Raw genomic sequence first — 22003 nt, forward strand, 5'->3', positions numbered from 1 at the left:
CCTGAGAAGCCCCACCAGACTGCTCCTTTTGGAATCCCCCAGCTCAACTGTGTTATGTCCCCTTAATATGCCTACCTTGCCTCTCTCTATTCTCTGAGAAGGGAGACTGACCCCAAAAGACTGTGCTGCCTAGGATCCCTCCAACACACTGAAATGCTTCCTCCTCTTGGTCCCTAGCATAGTCACTTCCAACCCTTGCGCCTGGAGAGCAAGGACAGGCCTTCACTCTTACAGCAGCACTCAGAATAGAGAGTCACTGCGAAAGGATTAACGTGTGGTTGTTCAGGAGCCTGCCTCGAGTTGCCAAATTGAACATTTTGTTAATTCTTGTGCGGGCACCAAGGTACACCGTTTTCATCTCCTCTGGGGTTGTTCTGTCTCATTTCCCTGTGCCCCTCTTTGATGTCCTGTGATTCCAGAGAGAGAGCTGTGAATTCACTGATGGTAGGACATAGGTCTCCTTCTCCCCTCATACGTTCAGCAGGGTTGAGGCGCAGAGCAGTCAGGCTGAACACCGGCTGTCCTGTCTGAGCTCGTTTCCTTTTCCACCCCGAGAGAGGCAGCAGAGTGAGGCGCTCCGGCTCCATGCAGCAGCCCGCTGGGCATCAACCTGGGGCGACGCGCTTGCTTTGTAGATCGAAGACAAGGCCAGTGTCAAGTGATGAGCAACTCGCACTGTCCCTCCTGCTTTCTGCTTCTTTCCTCCATCCTCCTACACGTCTCACAACACACCTGAGAAACCCAAGTCCAGAATCCCTGGAGCGCTGGATTCAGGAACCTGCGTTCCAGAGAATCTTCTCACAATAAGAAAAACGAGGCATGTTCAGGAGGTAGGACAGGGTTTGGGTAGGGGAGCAGCACGCAAAAAGGTCCCCGGCAGAGGACAGAAAATGGCTTGCTTAGAGAAGGTTTAAGGGAACAAAGCTGGAGGACAGAGGCACAAGGCAAGAGGTGTTGCCCATGGTACCCAAACCATGACCCAGTCGAAAGGCAGAAGACAACAGACTGGCTTTGACAGAGCCGCAAGCGCACTGCAAGTGATGGTACACCACCACCAATCGTCTGTCAGACACCATGTTTATGAAGGTTGTACCTACATAGCCTAGCCTCCCAGAAAACTAGATGGGACTTGCCTGAGGTGGGCCTCCTTTATCAGACAGTGGAATACCCTTAGCCAGGAGCTTTGCCAGTGATCATATGAGCCACAGGACACCTTACCCCTCCAAATCCTTGCTCCCCATCCCAGCCAGGCTTTCCACCCCACATCACACCTCTTGTCTGAGCTCCTCCCCACTATCTGAAAAGGTACTGTGCATTCTGTCAGCAGACCTCTGTCTGCATTGGTGCCTCGGCCAGTGCTGGTTCCACCGTGGGCACTGAGTGCGGATTAACCAAACGAGAAAACGGGAATTCGGCGCGTGCTGTAGTCCTTCTTTCTGCAGCTTCTAAACATCAATCCTAGTTTTTCCTCTGGGGTCACATAAAGTGAATCTAATTCCCTTCCACACGATAGTCCTTTAAGCATGTGAGGAAAGTTATGACATCCCCCCCGAGTCTCCTTTACTTCTGACCAAATATCCTTCATTTCCAACACGCCGCTGCTCCCGCAGGCATCTTCCTGTAAACGACGCTGCATCGTCTCCACTCTCGACCCCAGCCTGCCACCGCAGAATCCCTAACCTCTGTTCTCCTCCATAGCAAAAGCACTGTGGCAGAACTGGGCACACAATCCCAGCATCCTCAAAAAAAACTAATCATGCCTGAACGTTTCTCTCTGAGGTCAGTAGGGGTAGAGTTCCTCTTCGCAAAACTAGCCTCACGTTAGGCCTCCTCTTATTGGGTGGAGGCATACTTATTTACCTATTTTTCCATGCTAAGAATTGTTAGAATTGGACTCAGAGATTTGCACAGGCCAGGAACATGTGCTTGCGTGCATGCGTGTGTGTGTGTGTGTGTGTGTGTGTGTGTGTGTGTGTGTGTGCGCGCGCGTGCGCTTGTATAACATATATATTCCTAAGTACGACCTGTTTAGTCTTGTATAGTGTTACTTGTATGTTTTTAGGGCTGACCATTTGGTATCGGACAAATACCCCGGGGAAGGCTATCCCTCCCCACCTTGGCATCCATTAGTTGCCTACAATTCTGTGTATAGAGTTGAGGCCTGTTCACATTAGCATGCCAATCATCATTGTCCTCGGTCAGCTCATGTTTAGGGGGGTCATGTTGGTGAGACTTTATGGGTGTAGCTTCTGGTATTCCCGGGAGACGCAATCTCACGGCAAACTCTCTGGTCCTCCGGCTCTTACAGTCTCACCAACCCCTCCTCCATAACTATGCCTGAGCCTTCGATTTCTGCAGTGGTGATGTGGGGGTGTCCATTGGGCCTGGGCCCCACAACTCTTCATTTTGATTGGTGGTGAGTTTCTGTGACCGTCTCTGTTACAACGCGTTTCCTTGATAAGGAGCGAGGGCTCCACTGCACTGTGTGTGTTCCCAGGGTTTTGCTTTGGGCCTGTCTCCTCCTGTTGTTACTCATCTAATCACATGGCCTACATGTGCATTTGCACATATCTGTGTACCTACATGTGCATTTGCACATATCTGTGTACATCCATGCGCAGTTGCGGGCGGAGGCCCGAGGTCAACATCGGGTATCTTTCTCTGTTGCTCTTCTGCCTTATTTTTTTTTTTTACATGGGGGGCTCTCTCACCGAATCTGCAACTTACATATTCACAGGATTAGCTGGCTGGCAAAACCCAAGGACCCTCCTGTCTTTCCCTCCCCAGCGCTAGGTAGGATTGCAAGTGTGCACTGCCACACTTGCCCTTTTACATGGGAACCAAGGACCTGAAACTCTGACGTCATGTTAGCGTGGCGAGCCATTTCACAGACTGAGCCATCTCCCCAGCTTTTAGTCCCACGGTTTGAAACATCATTTCTTCTGAAGTCCTATCTCAGCTTAGACCTCCCCTTCAAGATCCAGTTAACTGCCTGTTAAACATCTCCACGTGAGTGTCTAGTTGGCATCTCACACTTTTGTCCAAAACTAAGGTCCTGGGCTGGAGATTTAGTTCAGTAGCAGCGCTGCGTGCTCAGCATGTGAAGAGCCCTGGATCTCACACCCAGCCCCCAAAAGCGACCATGAGCCCCTGACCTTGTACTGTCAGGACATACCGACTTCACCCCCTCTAGGACTTAAGGCAAACCTTAGCACCCGACCCCTCTTTCTTACCTTGAATCCAAACTACCAGTCAAGATAGCGAGTTCTAAGTTCAAAGTAACCCTAGAGATGGGTGCTGCAGTGCTGGCCACCATTTTGTGCCTCAATAATTAGAGTAGTGTTATGAATCCTTGCCCCTTCCTTCCTAGGTCTGCTCGTAACACAGCAGCCAGAGTAATGCTGTTCAAACAGAAATTCTAACACAGCACGTCTCGCTCCACCTGTCCCCTCCCCTGACCCACAGATGGCTCAGAGGAGAGCCCAGGTGCTTGCCTGGCCTTTATCCTAGTTCCTGGGACAGAATTTCTCAGCTCTCAGGGCTTCAAATGACGGGAGCAGTTTTGTTACTCATGCTAGAGCGACAGCGGGTTGTTGTTTTGGTTTTTGCTTGTTTGAGACAGGGTCTCACGTGGTCCAAAATGGTGTGAACCGCTATATAGCTAAGGAGACCACTGAACTCCTAACCCTTCTCCATTTGCTCCTTGGGTGTTGGGATTACAGGAATATGCCACTGTGGCCAGCTCCACACTGGGCTTGTGGTGTGGGGAGTGGGTCGATGACTAAGCTGGGAAGATGTCCGCCTGATCAGGCAGGTAGGAAGGTTTGAGGATGTGAAATCCAAGTCAACACCCCCGGACACTCGGGGTCCTGGCAGCTTCCAGGTTAGTGAACACGACGTGACTTATGAAGAATGTTAATCTTGGTTCCTCAAGCAGAGGACACAGAAGCGCCATTCGGACCCTTCTCAGAACTCCACCCGCAGGTCTCTGTGTTGTGAATTCTGCACCGGCTCGGGGTGGTAGTGTCGGAAATGAGCCATGGCTCTGAAGACTTCGTGGCGTGCACATTGCACTCCCCCCTCCCCCCATTACATCAGTCACTAGTTCTTTCCCTCAGCTGACAACATCCACTTTAGCTTTTCCTCAACTACACCGGGCACGGTCCTGCCGCAGGACCCATGCACTTGCTGTTCTCAGTGTGCCTGTTTCCTTTGGATCTCTTCGGAGGTATTATCCTCTAAATAAGTCCTCCAGCCTGTGGGAATCTTATACGTCTTATATGTCTTGCTACATCCTAGGGGCCCCTTCTAATTGCTTTATTTTTCTCCATAACCCTTACCATTCCCCCAACGTACTCATCTTGTAATTATTAATTTATCTTCTAGGTCTTTCCTTTACAGATCCAAGAGGCAAACATTTTCTTTTGCCATCTTAGTTATCATGGTCAACACAGCACATAGAAAATATACCTAGAAATGTGAAAACACTAAGTGGCTAGATCAGACTGTTAAAGCTCACCTTCTGTCCTCCGGTAAGAAGTTGTATTGGGCGGTGGGGGCTGGAGAGATAGCTCAGTGGTTAAGAGCACCACCTGCTCTTCCAAAGGTCCTGAGTTCAATTCCCAGCAACCACATGGTGGCTCACAACCATCTATAATGTAACCTGATGCCCTCTTCTGGTCTGCAGGTATCCAAGCAGATAACATTGTATACATAATAATAAATAAATCTTAAAAAAAAAAAAGATGTTGTATTGGTCTACTTCTCAGTCAAGTGAGTGTCTAAAAAGGGTGGAAGCTCTCTCTAGATGTGGACGTCACACAATGCCTGAAACCTCCGCCCTCCCCAGGGAGGACTTCACAAGAGGCTCAGCCTTGGTCTGGAGGTGGGCAGACGTGGGTTTCCCTTCTGCCCTGAGACTCTTGAGTAGCTGCCTTTACACTATGCCTCCAAAGCATGGAACTTAAGAATCACAGACGTGGCTCATGCGCACACAGGGAAGGACCATGTCCTCCACGCTGCTCACTGCCTAAAGTCTAGATACAGCACCGCCCCCGCCATCCAGTTCAAATCTTCTGAATGAATGTTTTAGGTGGCTGTCCCAGTGAATCCTAATATCCACTATGAAGGTATGCATCATCAATGCCATGGTACTGATGGAAATGCGGAGGTGAAGAGAAATTAAACAATTTATGTTTCACAACACTATTGGGATGGAAAGACAGGATTAAATACAGGGTCTTCCTGCCTCAGAGAGCATGAGCATGCTGAAGTGTTGCCTCAAAGCTTCACTACATACAAATAAAGTTAACTTCCGTGAGCCTCAGTTCTCCTTTCCGTCTATAAAATATGGCTGTAAAGACTGGATGAGCCACAGTATACGAAGTACTTAGCCATATATGTTTTATGCAAATGAAGCTATTAGTAATAATCATGATTATAAAATTGACAGGAACTTCCACTAGCTCTTTTATCATCAACACCATGGCTCTCAGAGCACATGAAGAGAGCACACAGTAAGCTCTCCCCTGGAGGAAAGGAGCACATGGTGTGCCCACAGGAAAAGCCACAGCCCAACCTGCCACGAGTCCTCCCAGACACCCATGCCTTGAGGGAGCAGGAGGCTCAGCCTGCGCTGCTGGTCTTCAGTCCTGTGTTGGCACTCACCCCACCGTGCTCCCCAGGCCTCTCCACGGGCCAGCCGCGTTTTCTGCTCTGCTTCCCCATCTCCTCTGAGCAGTGACCCAGGAAAGCAGAGACTTTCTCCACCTCCGTGGAGCTCAGTAGTCAGTCTCAGGGAAGGTGATCCAGAGAAAAGGTCCCCAAGCTGCCCCAGGCTTCCCTAAGCTACAGCATTCCCAGACACAGAGCCCTTTATCCCTGAAAGGGAGCAGCCAGGCAGAAAGACAAAGGCCATATCTGATTCCAACAGGGTGAAGACCACAAGCTGGGGTAGGGAAGCTTGCAGAAGGGGCCAAGAAAAGGGCTGTGTGGGGGGGGACTGGAGGAGGAGAAGAGGCGGGGAGGGCATCAGCATTCTTATTCTTCTCCCTTCATGGAGGGGGGGGGGCGGAGGGTGCGGGTTAGGGGGGGATAAGAGAAGTCTCACAATCATGTCACAATTCACATTTCTTTTTGTTGTTGTTGTTTTGTTTTGTTTTTCAAGGCAGGGTTTCTCTGTGTAGCCTTGGCTGTCCTGGACTCACTTGGATTCATTTGGTAGACCAGGCTGGCCTCGAACTCACAGTGATCCACCTGCCTCTGCTGTGATTAAAGGCATGCGCCACCACGCCCCACTCACAATTCACATTTCCAAGACTCTTTTCCTGTAGTCCCTTTCCCCAGATAATCCCCATGTGGCTCTGACAGCCCAGTTGGGTACACTTCCTAGAGGCGGATGCTGGGTTGATATAGTCCCTTAAGATGACACCCAGGCCTTTACAGACCGAAGACAGAGAGTCACGAAGAGGGGCAAGGAGCAAAGCAGGCTGCCTGCACAGGAGTCACTCGGCTGCTATCCATACACATCCTTACCTACAGGGCAGGAAAACTGTACCAGCTTCCAGCAGCAAAGACTTTAGTGTATGCAGTGAACAGATAGCCTGGCCCTTAGTAGGGATTCAGTGAACAGTGCAGAAGATAATGGGGATTGTCAAGGGGAATCCCATCCCATAATCTCACCAATCCCATAATCCTACCTGTCCTGCTTCACACGAGGAAACTGAAGCCACACCTAATGGAGTGAAGGCATGGGACTGCTCGTGGGCCCAGGTGCAAGATTCTAAATCGTGTCCTACCTGCCTTCCCCAGGGGAAGGGTCACAGGTCACTGTCACAAACTCCTGGTGGCCTGGACTGCCCTGGTTCTGAGGGTCATGGAGAGGTGGTCTTCGCTTTCTCTGCCATCACCCGGCGCTTCCTTTAACATCACATCCTGGCAGTGCCGGGACCCGACCGTTGCAGTAGACCTCGGCTCATCTATGCCTTCGAATGAGTACAAGCTGCAGCCATGACCTGCCAGCCTCTAAGGCCCTGGTCTGCTTTTCCTGCTCTCCATCTCCTCGCTTTTTGCCTCTGCCAGGCTTGCTTGCCGTCCTTCGTTGCTCTGTCAGGCCATTTTACATCTGTCCCCACTGTCAGGCACAGTGAGAGCCCGGTTCTTCCTCTATCTATTCCTGAAGGCTGAACTCAGAAACTGGCTTACAGAAAGGCCTCGGTACATTTGGTTAAAGCAAGCAAACAAGTGAGTGAGTGAGTGGGTGGGTGAGTGAATGAACTGGAGTGTGACATCACTCCCCGAGACCTGGGCAAGACTAGCAGGGGAAGAGTCCCGAGGGAAGGCGTACCAGAGAGACCCAGTCCTCCCACACTCCCCACAGGAGAACCTCCTGTGCATCAACTGTCGCCTTTCTTGGAGCTCTGCACATGAACAGTCGTGAGGAGATGGCACGGTTGCCAAAAAAACAGAAACCAAACACATCAAAACAAACCAAAAACAAACCATAACAACACTACCCACAAGTGACAAATACAGTCCTCTCTCAAGAGCGAGACAGACTCCATGCTTTACCTCTGGGACCTCCCTCGGAGCTCAGTACACTAACATATGTAGCAACCTCCAGGCCATCTGGAAAGAATGCCCTGAAAGAGGCGATTCATATCTCACAGGGCCAGACAGTTTTTATATCCTAGGCATATTTACACACGGAGTGAGGAGCAGAGGGAAACAAATGTGCTAAGCCATAGGGTCCCCTCTAGACAGTGGCTTCAGGGACCACGGGGCAACCAAGGGAGCAGCCCAGTTTAAAGACTGGATATGAAAGCGCAGTAGGAATCTGAGCACATTGCAGCCCAGAGACCCACTTGTGATGGGTCCCCAGACCCCTGCCTCAGCTTGCCGGGCTCCCGCGTGCCACCTCATCTCACCTGTCCCTTGCCACTCTCGTGTCTTCTGACCCCAGTCACAAGTCAATGAGACTGTTTCCTCCGCTGGCCAAGTGGTGGGAACGAAGGGCAGTAAAGAGAGCAAATAGCACATGCTGTGCATCCAGCAGTTTTACCGCTGGCAATTTGATATAGAAAATGATCTGAGAACAAATGCTGGAGGGTCATAAAAGTAAAAGGATTTCCATTTTACTCTCTCAAAGACAGTTCCAAAGAAACCTAGATGCAGGCATTGTCAGCAGAGCCCAAGCATTTATGATGCAAGACCAGGCAGCCCGAGCCTGGGCAAGGAGACGAAGCCTCAGCGTTAGAAGGGATGGCAGAGGCCACCTTGTCTACTCTGCCTTCACAATCAGAAGTCCCCACCCCAGCATGTCCAACATGTGGCCTCTCTTCCAGAACCTGGTGGTAGGGCTTGCTCCCTCATGAAGCATCACTTCCTTTTTTTTTTTTTTTGCCAGCTCTGATATTAAAAAGCAGGTTTTTTTTTTATGGTCAATGGGATGCTGCTACTCCATCTCAGGCTAGGCATTGGAGCTAGAGAATATTCGTTAAGGACCTACTATGTTTTGTGGTTCTAGAGCCGGTACAAACAGCTAAGGGCCCATATCCTTAATGTTCCTCCCACATGACCTAGGATTTTCTTCTGCCCAGACCCATTGGAATACTGCTTATGGTGTCTTCAGCATGTGAGAGAACTGAGGGGCCAGATCAGTTTGTTCTCTAATGACATACCAAGAAGCACCCTTAAAAGAAGAAGACAAAGTATAAAGGAATCTGGAGACGACAGCCCTTCATGTTACCATCTTGAATGCACACCCCAACATTTATCCCCACTTACAGGTTTGTGTTCCCTTCCTGTCTGTCCTCTGCCCACACCCACTGCCTGTATCTGACCCCTCCAGATGCTGGAGGACCGGAACCTTTCTGCCTCCATTCAGCTGAGCGTCAGGGACAACAAGGACATGGGGGACCGTAGTGAAAGATGCCACATAAACACAACTGGAACAGAACGCCAAGTGGATGGACACGCAGGATGCAGGTCACACACGAAAGAACGGACAAGGTCTCTAGCAGGCCTGCCTCCGTCGGCCAGGAAGAAATGGCTACTCTCCTCCTTCGGCAGCTAGGCAGATAGATGGCAAGTCTAAGGAGAGGGATGGTAGGCACAGAGCCAAACCCTAATTCAGCTAGAGCTGCCACCAGCCGCTGGCATGACAGTCCTGCTCTGGCTCTGGCTGACTGTAGAATTGATTCCTGGTCGGGGAGAGGGTTCAAGTGGCAAGGGTCTACTGTAAAGCACGAGGGTGTTCCTCTGGTCCCTCGGGCGAGATCTGGGGAAAGAGATCAGATGCCCGGAACACTGGAGATGAGCCAGCAGCTACCCGAGAACTCCAAAGGGAAGCCATCTGATGGGGAGCGTGGTGTGGTCCAGCAGAGGGTACTGGTCCCTGGAAGAAGGCTACATCCAGAGCTTAGAAAGAGAGTTGAGACACGGTGGCTGACAACAGTGAAAACCATGCTCATTTGTCATATAAATGTATAGCAGGCATTTTGCTAACTACTTCATGAACATAAATCTATATCGTGTTTACAGAGGCGAGGTGGTTAGCCCCTTTCACATATAGAGGATCATGGTGGCTCATGCCTATAGTCCCAGGATGCAAAAAGAACTGCTCTAAGTTTAAGCCAGCCTGGGCAATATAGAGTGAGACCCTGTGTCAAATCACACACACACACACACACACACACACACACACACACACACACACACACACACAGAATTCAAGGGGTTAATTAGAGAGATGAGGCAGCGTGGTCAAGACTCAATACCAGCAGCCACTCTCCGAGTCACCAAATGGGATAGGCAGGCCCCATAGCCAAGAGATGCATGGGGTCCCCAAGAACACAGCTAAAGCATAACCTTAGCACAGAACCCATTGTAGTTTAAGGTAGACCTACCAAGGTGCCTCAGCCATAAAAGTCACAAAGCCCTTGAGCTGGATACCCTCACTCCCATCTCATGCCCTTTTTGGTCTCTCCTAAGGCATCTTTCTTCTTTAGACAGCCTGATCTCCACCCCAAATCATCTTCTCTTTGCCCTTCAAAGCCAGGGAATAGGAAAGCTCTCAGCTGTCGAGATACCTTGCTTATCAACCAGCCCACCTTCTTGTTTTAAAACAGAAGACCTTAGCCCTCCATAGGTTGACCAAGGTTGTGCCAGTCTCTCTGGCCAGCAGAACTGACGCGTCCACCAAATCCCTCTTGCTAGGGACTGTGCCTCATCCTAGACAACGCATACCACCCATGAACCCACAGGTTCCCTTCCATGGAGCCTGTTCGTTCCTTCTTGTAGACCCTGTCCAATCTGGAGAGCTCCAGGAACCCACCCTGACTCCTCTCACTCACCTTCCCCTTCACCATTCATAAATGCGGGACGCCCAGCACACTGCTTTCCGTTACCTGAGCATCAAGCATGCCTCTTGTGCCAGCCTGTAAATGAGCTTTGTGTTCTTCCTCCTAGAGCAGCTCCGTAAACCTACACTGTCTGCTCTGTAGTAGCCATCTAAAGAAGCTGCACTAGAAAATATGTCCAAAGCAATGAATGAGTGAACGAATGGATGAACAGTTTGTAATTCTTCACTCAGATTCTATGCTCCATGAGGTCCCTTTTGCATTCTAGTGTGTGTAGAATTCTTGTTCTTTGACTTGTAAAGTCAAGACTCAAGGTTCCTCTTACAGTGAAAAAAGACAAACAAGCTATTAGGCTTCTGGATTGTCCCTAGACTCCCTTGGTCTGACCATTGCTTTAAGGAATTTTGGCTGGCTGTATCCGTGAGGATTTTAGGTTAACTGGAAACTTAGCCAGTGAATAAATCTACCCCTTGGCTCTGTGTCGTCCTGCAGGATGCCTTGGCTTCCTAAATGTCTCTTTAAGGGGCAAGAACATAACCTTCTAAATTCCTGGGATATGAACAAGATCTACATGGCGTGTGATCCCAGCATTTTAGAGGCTGAGACAGGAAGATAACCTCAAGTTCAAGGCCAGCCTGGGGTTCACAGTGAGCTCCAGGATAGCTCAGTCTACACGGTGAAACCCAGCCTAAAAAAATAAAACAAACCACTGGAGAGATGGCTCAGAGGTTAAGGGCACTGACTGCTCCTCCAGAGGTCCTGAGTTCAATTCCCAGCAACCACATGGTGGCTCACAAACATCTATAATGTGATCTGGTGCCCTCTCCTGGCCTGCAGGAGTATGTGCAGCCAGAGCACTGTATACATAATAAATAAAGTAAAACAAATGAATAAAACAAGCCACCTAAGTATCCACCTAGTAGGATTAGGGGCATGGTCTCCATCTAGCAGTGACATGCTCTAGCTCCTCCATCATGAAGACTATGTGACAACCTAAGACATTGTGGTAAAGGGAGCCAGACTAGAGACAGGGGCCCAAGTTTGGGTTTCAGATATACCCTCATTTCTGTAGACCTTAGTACTCACCCAGAAAATAGGGTCATTAATTCCTATTTAACAGACCTCTGTGTCAATTAAAGTAAATTGGTCAACAGTAAATAGAATGTTCCACAGGGCCTGCTGCTGAGAACAGAGAAGGAACTCATAACTTCATTCTCTGCTCCTTGACTTCGCTCCTTTCTCCCTATTGATCCATGCCCCCACTCCCCCCCAATACCCTTCCCCCTCCCCCACCCCCGCTGCTTTGGTTTCCATTGTAGGGCAGGCTCTTACTTCAGTTCAGACCCCTTCCCTCCACTGGTGGAAGAAAATGCCAGAGACAATGGCAGGATTGTCTGGACTGTCTGAAACTTGGCTGTGAAGCCATGTGTGCAGGTGTGACCATAGCAGTGTGTACAGGTGCGTGTGTGCACGCGCGCGCGCGCATACCCACACACATACACACACACACACACACTGTTCTTCCTTCCTGAAGCACACTGCCTCAGGCTCAGTCCTGAGGGGGCTACTCTCAACAGGTTCCTTCTCAGAGAGAACAGAAACTGCCAAATGGTAAGTAATTGACCCATTAGGAGGATGCTAAGAGCTGCCCAGACAGGAGACAATGGCAGGCAGCTGCTAAAAGTTCCTGCTTCAAGTCTAAGGGTCTGCAGGATGCCTTGGCTTCCTAAATGTCTCTTTAAGGGGCAAGAACATGACCCTCTAAATTCCTGGGATATGAACAAGATCTACATGCCGTGTGATCCCAGCATTTTAGAGGCTGAGACAGGAAGATGACCTCAAGTTCAAGGCCAGCCTGGGGTTCACAGTGAGCTCCAGGATAGCTCACAGACACAAAACCAAGAAAGTAAAGTGAAAAAGAGGGAAAAGTAAAAGTAATTTTTTAAAAAGCAGAAATAAGTAGAAGTACACACACATAAACACCATACATACAAAGACATATACAAACTACATACATACATATATATATATATATACATACATACATACATATATACAACACACATATATACTCACATATCACACACACACACACACACACACACACACACACACACACACACACACACACACACGGCTCCTGGGGATTTGAACCTGGGTCCTGTGGAAGAGTAGCCAGTGCTCTTAACCATTCTCTAGTCTGCTTTGACCTTCTTTTTTTTAATGAAAGAAAACAAATCCCTTTATATGTGGCAGATGGAAAACAAATGTATGATTTTCTAGCATCTCTGGGTAGGCCCAAGCCTATAAAAAGCACGCCTGCTTTACCTGTCTATAACATAGATCATCCACAAAGACCTCCTCTTCTTCCACACCAAGCATACAGAAACAGCAAGAAATCACAACGGCTTACGTCGATGAACAGCTAAGCGCTCACAAATCACTTTCGCATCCATTTTAACTTTTGAGCCATAAAAACCTCAGTCCTAGGAAGCCGAATCTCAGAGATGCTCAGTGAATTCCCAGGGTTCTCACTAGCACTCAGAGACCCTAAGTCAGAACCCACACGGGGTTGCCCCCAATAGTTTGCATCTGAAATGTCCCCAGGGGCCCGTGTGTTTGGAAATGTTCTCCCTGGTTTGCATGACTATTGAGAAGGTGGTGTGACCTTTAGGAGATGGGACCTACTGGAAGAAAGCTGGGCTACTGGGTGGGGATGCTGGGCGGAGATGCTGGGTGGGGATGCTGGGCAGAGATGCTGGGCAGAGATGCTGGGCTGGGATGCTGGGCGGAGATGCTGGGTGGGGATGCTGGGCGGAGATGCTGGGCAGGGATGCTGGGCCGGGATGCTGGGATTCTAGGCTCCCCTCTCTGCTTTATCTGCTTCCTGCTCTATGATGTGCAAGCCTCTCTGCTATATGCTCCTGCTACCAGAGACTGCCTCGCCATGAGCCCATATATATATATAATCATAAATATTTTGTTACAGCAATGAAAAACTGACACTATTGATACATTCTTTTCCTGTCAGATCACACTGGAAGGTAAAAGAACTCAGTAAACGATGAAGACACTGGAGAACAACTTTTCAATCTGAAGCACTGCTTATGGTCCAATTATAAACTTCTGGAATATGCAGAGGCAGGCGGATCGCTGTGAGTTCGAGGCCAGCCTGGTCTACAAAGTGAGTCCAGGACAGCCAAGGCTACACAGAGAAACCCTGTCTTGAAAAACCAAAAAAACAAAACAAAACAAAACAAAACAAAAAAAACAAAACAAACAAAACAAAAACAAAAACAAAAAAAAACCTTCTGGAATATGAAGGATGCCAAGTGCTTGGATGGGTGTAAGAGTAAAGTGGGAATTGTGACGTGGCGGGGACTTCAGCCCAGCAGTACAACACTTGGTGAGTCTGCATGCAGCCCTAGCTTCAGTGCCCAGTGCTGAAGACCAAATCAAACCAGCGCCAAAGGAACGAAGAGCGCGTCCACCTCGGAGCAAGGACTCAGTGGTGTGTAGTGGCGAGTGCAGAGGCAGAACTCAAGAGAAGGAGCGAACAGCTTCCTGATGGGATGAGCTTCAGGGAAAGGACCAGTGGGCAAAGCAGATAGCAACACCCCAAAGCTCCTGCAGGGGGCCCAGAACTGCAAGCTGCCCCCCTCAGAGTGAAGGAGGTGGAGCTGGAGACATGCTCAGCTGTTAGGAGTGCTTACTACTCTTGCAGAGGACTGCAGTTCGCTTCCTAGTGCCCGTGTCGGAGAGTGGCCTCAGCTCCATGGGATCCAAGGCCCTCTCCTGGCATCCTGCATGCACATGCTCAAACAGACACACAGAAATAAAAACAAAATAAATCTTTACCCAAAAAAGTAAAGAAAAAAGTGTATCTCCATGCATGTATTCAAACTCTACTGTATGACAGATAGGGGCATATATACCCTCTACCTGGCACAACCCCCATGGTCTAACTCATCACTGGTCCCCTACATCTCATGGCCCTACTAGCCTCTTTATCAGAGAAACAAGAATCCTTGCTCCAGCCTTGCGTGGTGGCGCACGCCTTTAATCCCAGCACTCGGGAGGCAGAAGCAGGTGGATCACTGAGTTCAAGGCCAGCCTGGTCTACAAAGTGAGTCCAGGACAGCCAACTATATGCCTAACACTTAATTTTTGTTGTCCTGTCTCCTGTTCATGCATTTTGTATGTGCGTGTATATGGTATATATTGTATGTGGTGTGCATTGAGTTCATGTGTAGTAAGTATGTGGTATATGTGTGATGTGGGTATGGTGTGTTCAAAGGGTTCACATGGTGTTTGCTGTGTATGTGTGTGTGTTGGGGGCGGGGGTGTCTTGTTTTTGTGGACCAGGCTGGCCTTGAACTCATGCAATCTTTCAGCCTCAGCCAACAGCCTTAGAATTACAGGTATATGCCAACACACCTGGCTCATTTGCACGTTTATCAGGACTTTTCAGTTTAGTTTTAATATTATTTATTTCTGTGTGTGTGTGTGCAGACACCTGCCACAGAGCACATGTAGACAGAAGACACCTTTTTCAGGAGTTGGTTCTCTCCCTCTGTTATGTGGGTGAGTTCTAGGGAGGAAACTCCAGTAATGAGACTTGCTAATAAGTGCCGTTTACCTACCGAGCTGTCTCACTGTCAGCACAGTCTTTCCCTCAGTGTTTTTTTTTTTTGTTTTTTGTTTTTTTTGCCTTCAATGGACAAGGGATGATCAGTATTACAAGTTTACAAAGATTCCAGAACTCACCCACCATTCAGACTCACTGTTCAGGTGCCCCTCCCTCTTGCTACACACCTGCGAGACATGCACCCACTTCTGATGAGAAAACTAGTGGTTCTGGGAGACTCGACAGCTCATCCACAAGGAAAGGTGACCATAGCGCATGCGCATGTGATTGAATTTGGTGTCTCCTGATTGGCATATAGACCCTGTGCCCTATAAGGTACCCAGGAAGTACCACTGGTAAACCCACGCCACCGTCAGTTACAAATAAAAGAACAGGAATCCTAACACTCAAAACCTCAAGGACGTTTGTGTGTATATGTGTCTATATGGTGGACAGGAGGAATAAAGGGATAAAGGGAAGGGACCAGGGAGGTAAAGGAAGCGGAAGCACAGAGGTATCTGCCTGGAAAAAAACGGGGCTGGAAACAAAGGGGCGCTTCCTCCTTCTCACTCAACATTAGGGAAGACATCCCGCCACCTGTTTCCCATTACAGCCTTCAATTCCCTCTTCATTCAGGGGACCTGAAGCACAGAGCCGGCCTGCTGATTGATTTAAGTTTAATTCATTTGTGTAATATCCCTGTTCAGAGCAATGTCTAATTAACACTTTTGTGGGGGGGGGGGGAGGGAATAAAACCTCCCGTATTCATTAATGAATGGGGGAAGGGAGGAGAAGCTCTCTCCCAGGCAGTGAGCTCGAGTCTACAGGCCTGTGTGCTGGCTCGATCTTAGAGATGTCTTAATGAGACATGTCTTCATAATAGGATTATTGCTCCCTTTGGACTGGAAGCAGCAAACGGGGCTGAGCTCGGCTAGGGGGATGGATCGCCAGGACTACATGAGTCAGCAGCACTCACACCCACGGCTGGGGGCGGGGCGGGGGGGGGGGAACCTCGATTCCAGAGGCCTCATCCTGGGAAGGGAACCATAGCTAGCAAGGCTCTCACTCTCAAGAAAAGCCCAAGTATGGATCCACTTCTGTCTGGGTTCCTCAGCCTCCCCAGGCCTTGCAGAGAGAAATAATCTCATAGATATGTTTATGACTTCACAAATTGTTAACATGATGCCTTATAAAACATTAGTTTTCGAGTTTCGGTGGGGGTGGGGGGCGAACAAACGAACGAAGGAACGAACAACAACACTGTTTAGCAGGCAAAGACTCAGAGAAACCGAGAAACTCACCCAAAGTCACAAAGATAAGGTAAGCAAGGACTGACTGCGGAGCCCACATCGTCTGACTCAGAAGCCTGGGCTTCTGGGGGAGCAGGCTTGATTGGCAGGTCATTAGATATGTGCTGTGGTTCTCCTGAGACATTCCTAAAGCCCTGCTGGGGATGAATGCAAAACAGGCATTAGGGTGTGAACTTCAGCTCCGAGAGAGAGAGGAAACATCTAAAATTATATGTTAGCGTCTAGGGCTGGAGAGGTGGCCCAGCGGTTAAGAGTACATACCGCTCTGACCGAGGACCTGAGGTCGGATCCCAGCACCCATGTCAGGCAGCTCACAACTGCCTACGGCTGCAGCTGCAGGGAATCTGATGCCTTCCTTTGGCCTTTGCAGGCGCCTGCATTCACACACACATACCTACGCACAGACACACACAAGCATGCATAGCTTCTAAAAAAAATACATTTTAAAATATTATAAAAATATAGCTACAAATTGTATTATCAAATCATAGTAAGAGTTTGAGGCGAGGGTGGAGAGTGGCGCACAGCACTCAAAGGACTGTCGAAGGAATCTCTGCCCTGCTATAGGATTCTGCAATCTGGGATCCATCATCCACCATGCCTTCTAGGGTGAAATGTGGAATTCATACAGGAAGTGGGGGGTAATGACAGGAGGAGTTGGGAACACTCAGTGTTCATCTGAGTGACCTTAGGGGACCTACTTATCCTGCCCAGGTTTCCGTTTAAAGAAGAAAAATTATGAACCACGCATCGCCCGACACACAAGGATTTCTTGAGGTCGAATATGCATGAAGGATCAGGAACATCGGCCTAACGACAGTGAAAAGGAGCCATTTTCACAGCTCATCATTCTACGTTCTAAAACGTTCCCACCGTGTGCATTAGCTCCCAAAAATATAAATTGAAATTTCACAAGACTACTTTAAGCCCTCAGGGTATACATTTTACACATATAATCTCACTGACTTCTCCGGGCAGTCCTGTGTGGTAGAGATAATTTTCTCAATTGCACATAAGGCAACTGAGGCCCGGCAAACCCAGATAAGTCAGCTGGTGGCAGATATGTGACTAAACATTCGGTCGTCTAGGATTAAAACTCTTATCTTTCTGATTTCAGAGCTGCAATCTCATACTTCCTCTTTTCCCTACATTAATTATAGATGCTTATTCTATATTAAAAGCTCAGTGTTGAGAGATGAAATTGGAGTATATTGAAGAATAAATTTCACTATATTGCTATGAGTGGTGGGGGGGAGGCTGAAACTTTCACATCATTATCTAAATGTAGGATTTCCATAACTACTTGCCTTACAACCAATTCAGTTGTCTATTGGCTGCACGGAGAAAATTATTTAAAAATTCTATATATATAAAATAAAAATTTATATATATACACACATACATATATATTCTTAAATGTGCATTTTTTGTATGTATACCCATGAGGAGGATGGTGGCAGATTTTTTTTTATATATAGAAAAAGGAAGAGGAAATTAGAATGGCTATTGAATGCTATCCCGTGGTCTGGCAACATGGAGACCCACGTAGGCAACTTGCCTTACACGGCCTTGAAAATATGTCAGATTCTTCCTTGAATTCTGTTGCCTACTGTCCTATATGGCCAATCTGTGTCAATGCCTCTGGCTTGGACTATAGTTCAAGGCAGGCAAGGGTGGACCATGTCCACACTATGCCAAACACAGCTCCGTGTCTGGTAGAGGCTGGTATAGATAACCACACAACAGCAAAGATCATTTTAATTTAAAGGAAAACAAAACCTAAAGTTTCAGCAGACAGTGTCCCGCGGTAACACACACACCAATGCCTGGAGGTCAGGGTCTGCAGCCTGGCCTCTCTGTCATGAGTGTACCTGCTGGGAGACGGAGGTGACATCTACTTGTGGAATTGTAGTGAAAACCACACATAGAACGGTGAACTTCTTACTAAAGAGAAAATTGTTATGTACCAACAAAAAGGACAATGGGTGCTAAGGTACAGGTTACTGTTATAGCGCTTGCCTAGTGTGCAGAAGCCCTTGGATTTGATGTCCAGACAAAAATAAAATGGAGAAAAATAAACTTATAAAATCATGAGCGAACAAACCCCTCAAATACTGTAATCCCGAAGCTTCCAACAGGAAAATGCTTTCTAGACTCTGCATCCCCAGCATCAGAAAGTGCTTTGTTCCCATGGTCCCCACAAAGCCTGGCACATCAGAAAATATGAGAGAGAGAGAGAGAGAGAGAGAGAGAGAGAGAGAGAGAGAGAGAGAGACCTAAAGTTTGCTGCACTCAGCTTTGGGAGCAACTGAAAAAGAAAGGAAAAGCCCTAAATTCCATCCAATTTGCATCAACTCCTCTCTGGTCATTCTGGAAGGGACACTTGACATAGCTCCGCTTAAATAGCAGACGAGTTAGCAAATTATCATGCACTTCACTCTGAGGACCCAGTTGGCCAGGAGACCTTGAACAGGCAGACAAAGCCAATCAGGTCCCTGCTCACCTGGGGTTCTATGGCCTATGGGTTCTATAGAAAGTGAAGGTCAAGGGTCAGTGACAGAGAAACATGGAGCAGACAGAACAGTTTATCTGGCATGTTACAAGCCCAGTGGCAGAAGGGAGCAGGCCCCATCCTGGGGACCAGGGAGTACATATTTGAGATGGGAGTAAGAGAAATAATATTAGCCCTCCTGAGAATGTAACGGGGAGAGAGCAGTGCTGGTCTGGTTCTTCCCTGAAGTTTCTAGACTACTCCCTGAGGCTTGCCCACCCTGTCCCAAAGACTGAAATCCTATTTATTAACCTACCTTAAAGGTGAGGCGCCCTCCAGACATTCTAATATGACCTGGTTTCTGCTGCTCAGAGCCTCCTGGTCATGCTACCCACACAGCAATTCAGCATCCCCTGCCTTGCTCTGAGACCTACTATGCACCAGTCTTCTAGCCTGCTCTGCTCCTCCACAGCTGTATACTTTTTGAAAGCAAACAAACAAACAACCAGCACAGGCTCTAGCCTCTGATTCTAAACCCACTGTCCTGTCACATCCTATCTGTGACTTTGGATAAGTGGCTTAACCTCTTGTGTAAAATAATGGGGCCAATTAAAAACAAACAAACAAACCTCCCCAAATCACTTGATATCAGTTGGGAAGGTACCAATGCATGGTTTGCACACGAGGAACTAACAGACAATTATAACCAACTTTATCTGACTTGAAAGTCCGTGTTCTGTCCAAATTTGGTCTCGCCTCTTCACATATCTCAAAAGCATGCTGGCTTCCATCTCTCACAGACTTGCACACGCCTCACAGAACAGTGTCTCCAAACCACCGTTCCGTACTTCATAGGCCCCACAGAGCATCAGCCAGAGACCCCGAGCAGGAAGGAGAACGCTTTAGTGGTCAGGAGGTCGGCATCTCCACCGCCTATTGGCTGTGCGAGAAGCAGCAGTACAGAGGGGACTGCAAAAGAAAACTTTGACTGCAGCGATTTCTCACATGGCCTCTGGCCTCCTTACGGCTAGGACTCACCCGAGAGTCAGGGCTACAAGCAAATCAGTGCGCCATTGTGTCACAGCAGCTAGGCTAAGTCCAAGTCCTAAGAGTCACAGCCTTCACAGTTAGCAACAGACCCTGCCCTGCCCTACCCCGTCCTCGTGCCAAGCCACTTCCTGCTGCCCTTCTGCCTGGTCCAGCACTGCTTTGAGTCTCAAGCCCTCCTCTTGCTCAGGAGGGTGGAGGCATGGCAGAGAGCAGAGCAGGCCTGAATGTTTCTCTTGCCTTCCATTTTCCTTGCTCCTTTCCTCTCCCGTCCCAAACTTTCCAGGCCTTCTTTTCCCTCCCTCAGGGCTCTCTGGTTTCCTGGTTCCTCTGCCCTCCTAGCTGTATTCCTCTAACCCTGCCGCCCCCCCTCCCCTCCCCCATCACTTCCACCTCTTTTCTCCAGAGCTTCCTGTTCGGAGCCCTCTCCATCCCCTCCTCCAGTTTGCTGCTCTTCTTCTTAGCTGAAACCCTAGCTAGCTCTACTGCCAGCTTCCTTTCCTTGCTTCGGCAGTCTTGTTTGGCCCCCCCCCTTTTTCAGCTCCGCCCAGTCAGCTCTCCTTCACCCCGTGCTGTTCTTTCTTCCACTTTCTCTTCCTTCCTGCATCCTCCCTCCCTGCTTTTAGCCACCCTCATGGTTAACCACCCCACCTTCTCATCCGCCACCTCGCTAAAGAGAGGTTATTCACGCACAGTTCTATCTTGGTGAGCGAGCTTGGGAAGCCTCCAAGAGGACATGGTTAGCCTTAGTGCCGCCTAAGTGCCACTTGCTGGCACTGAACAGGAAGCCCAGTGACAATTTAAAGTTTGTGGAGTTAGAACCAAGGCAAAGCCCCATCCAGAACGCTGTCACCACACAGAGGCAGCACCCAGGGCTTTGTATAGAGTCACCAGAGGTCAGCTCGGTGACCTAGGCTGCCACATCTGCTGTTAAGGAAGTCTAAAAGGAGGACCCTGTTGGCGTGGCTTCTTCATTTTTGGGCAAGAAATTCCAACTTTTGAGACTCTTAGCCTCATTTTGCTACCTCTGGTTTTAATCCTGAGGCCAGAGGAGCTGAAGAGGGAGGACATCTGACCTCTTTCTCCCAGCCTTCTTTGGTTCTCCTCTGGAAACTTCCACTCTCCTGTATGGTTTTCTATAGCTGGAGCTGGAGACCCTGCCACAGTCACCCTCGGGAGCTCCAGCATGACTTACTCGCCGTGGGGGTCCCCTTGTCTCTACTCTCCCCCCCTTTTACTTCCAAGTTCCATTTTTCTAAGATGGTGCTAAAGGAAGGGGTATCATTCCTAGCAATGTAACTTGAGCATCTCCCTTCCATTTTCTACAACTTTAACTCCTTTCAGGCAGGGCATGGTGGGGCACGCCTTTAATCCCAGTACTCAGGAGGCAGAGGCAGGCAGATCTCCGTGAGTTCAAGGCCAGCCTGGTCTACCAAGAGAGTCCAGGACAGCCAAGGCTACACAGAGAAACCCTGTCTCGAAAAACCAAAAAAAGGAAAAGAAAAAAGGACAAAGAAAAAAAGAAACTCCTTTCAATTGATCTAACCATAAATCTGGAAGAGCTCTAAGGAATAATTTAACTCCATCTTTATTTATATACTTTGCTCAATCTCACTGAAAGAGAATGCCGCCCCCCCCCCCCCATAGGCTAGCAAGTCTGAATAATTGGTTCCCAATTGGTGGGACTGTTTGCGAAGGATTAGGAGGTGTGGCCTTGTTAAAGGAGGTGTGCGTTGCGGGGGTAGTAGCCTTTCAAAAAACTCTTGCCAGTCCCAATGTTCCCTTCTCTGCCTCCCTCCTTTGTGGATCAAGATGTGAGCTCTCAGCTGCTGCTCCAGACGCCTGTCTCTTTGCCTTCACGCCACCACCACAGTCACTAGAAGCCCAGTCAAACTCCTTTTTTTTTCATATAAGCAGCCTTGGTCAGGGTATTTTGTCACAGCAATATAAAAGTAACTAATACAGTCCACAGAGAGTAAGTATCTAAGGCCAATGAGAAAAGACATCCAAGTCTCCAAGTCTCCTGATTCTCTCTCCCTCTCTCTCTCTCTCCATATATATAAATATATGTGTGTGTTTATGTGTGTGTGTATACACATACATGTGTGTATATAGATAGATATAGATATATATCCCTCTATATATATACATATATATATATCCATATACA

General features: G+C 48.5%; 1 protein-coding gene across 7 annotated transcripts in view; it reads right to left on the reverse strand.

The window, feature by feature from the left end:
- The window catches only part of KIRREL1 (kirre like nephrin family adhesion molecule 1), a 96860-nt gene that overhangs the window by 44826 nt on the left and 30031 nt on the right, over positions 1–22003 (reverse strand). For 3 of the 7 annotated variants that reach the window (XM_084768408.1, XM_084768405.1, XM_084768406.1), the window contains exon 2: positions 16287–16429. The exons of 2 other annotated variants lie outside the window; for them this stretch is intronic. In XM_084768408.1, the coding sequence (XP_084624534.1) occupies positions 16287–16419 (133 nt within the window). In that variant the 5' untranslated portion in view covers positions 16420–16429. Of the gene's footprint in view, positions 1–16286; positions 16433–20226; positions 20245–22003 lie in introns of those variants that run through there. 2 more of the 7 variants (XM_084768409.1, XM_084768407.1) reach the window with 2 other exon arrangements.

This window comes from Acomys minous (genome assembly GCF_964271855.1).
Source record: "Acomys minous genome assembly, chromosome: 19".
NCBI lineage: Eukaryota > Metazoa > Chordata > Mammalia > Rodentia > Muridae > Acomys > Acomys minous.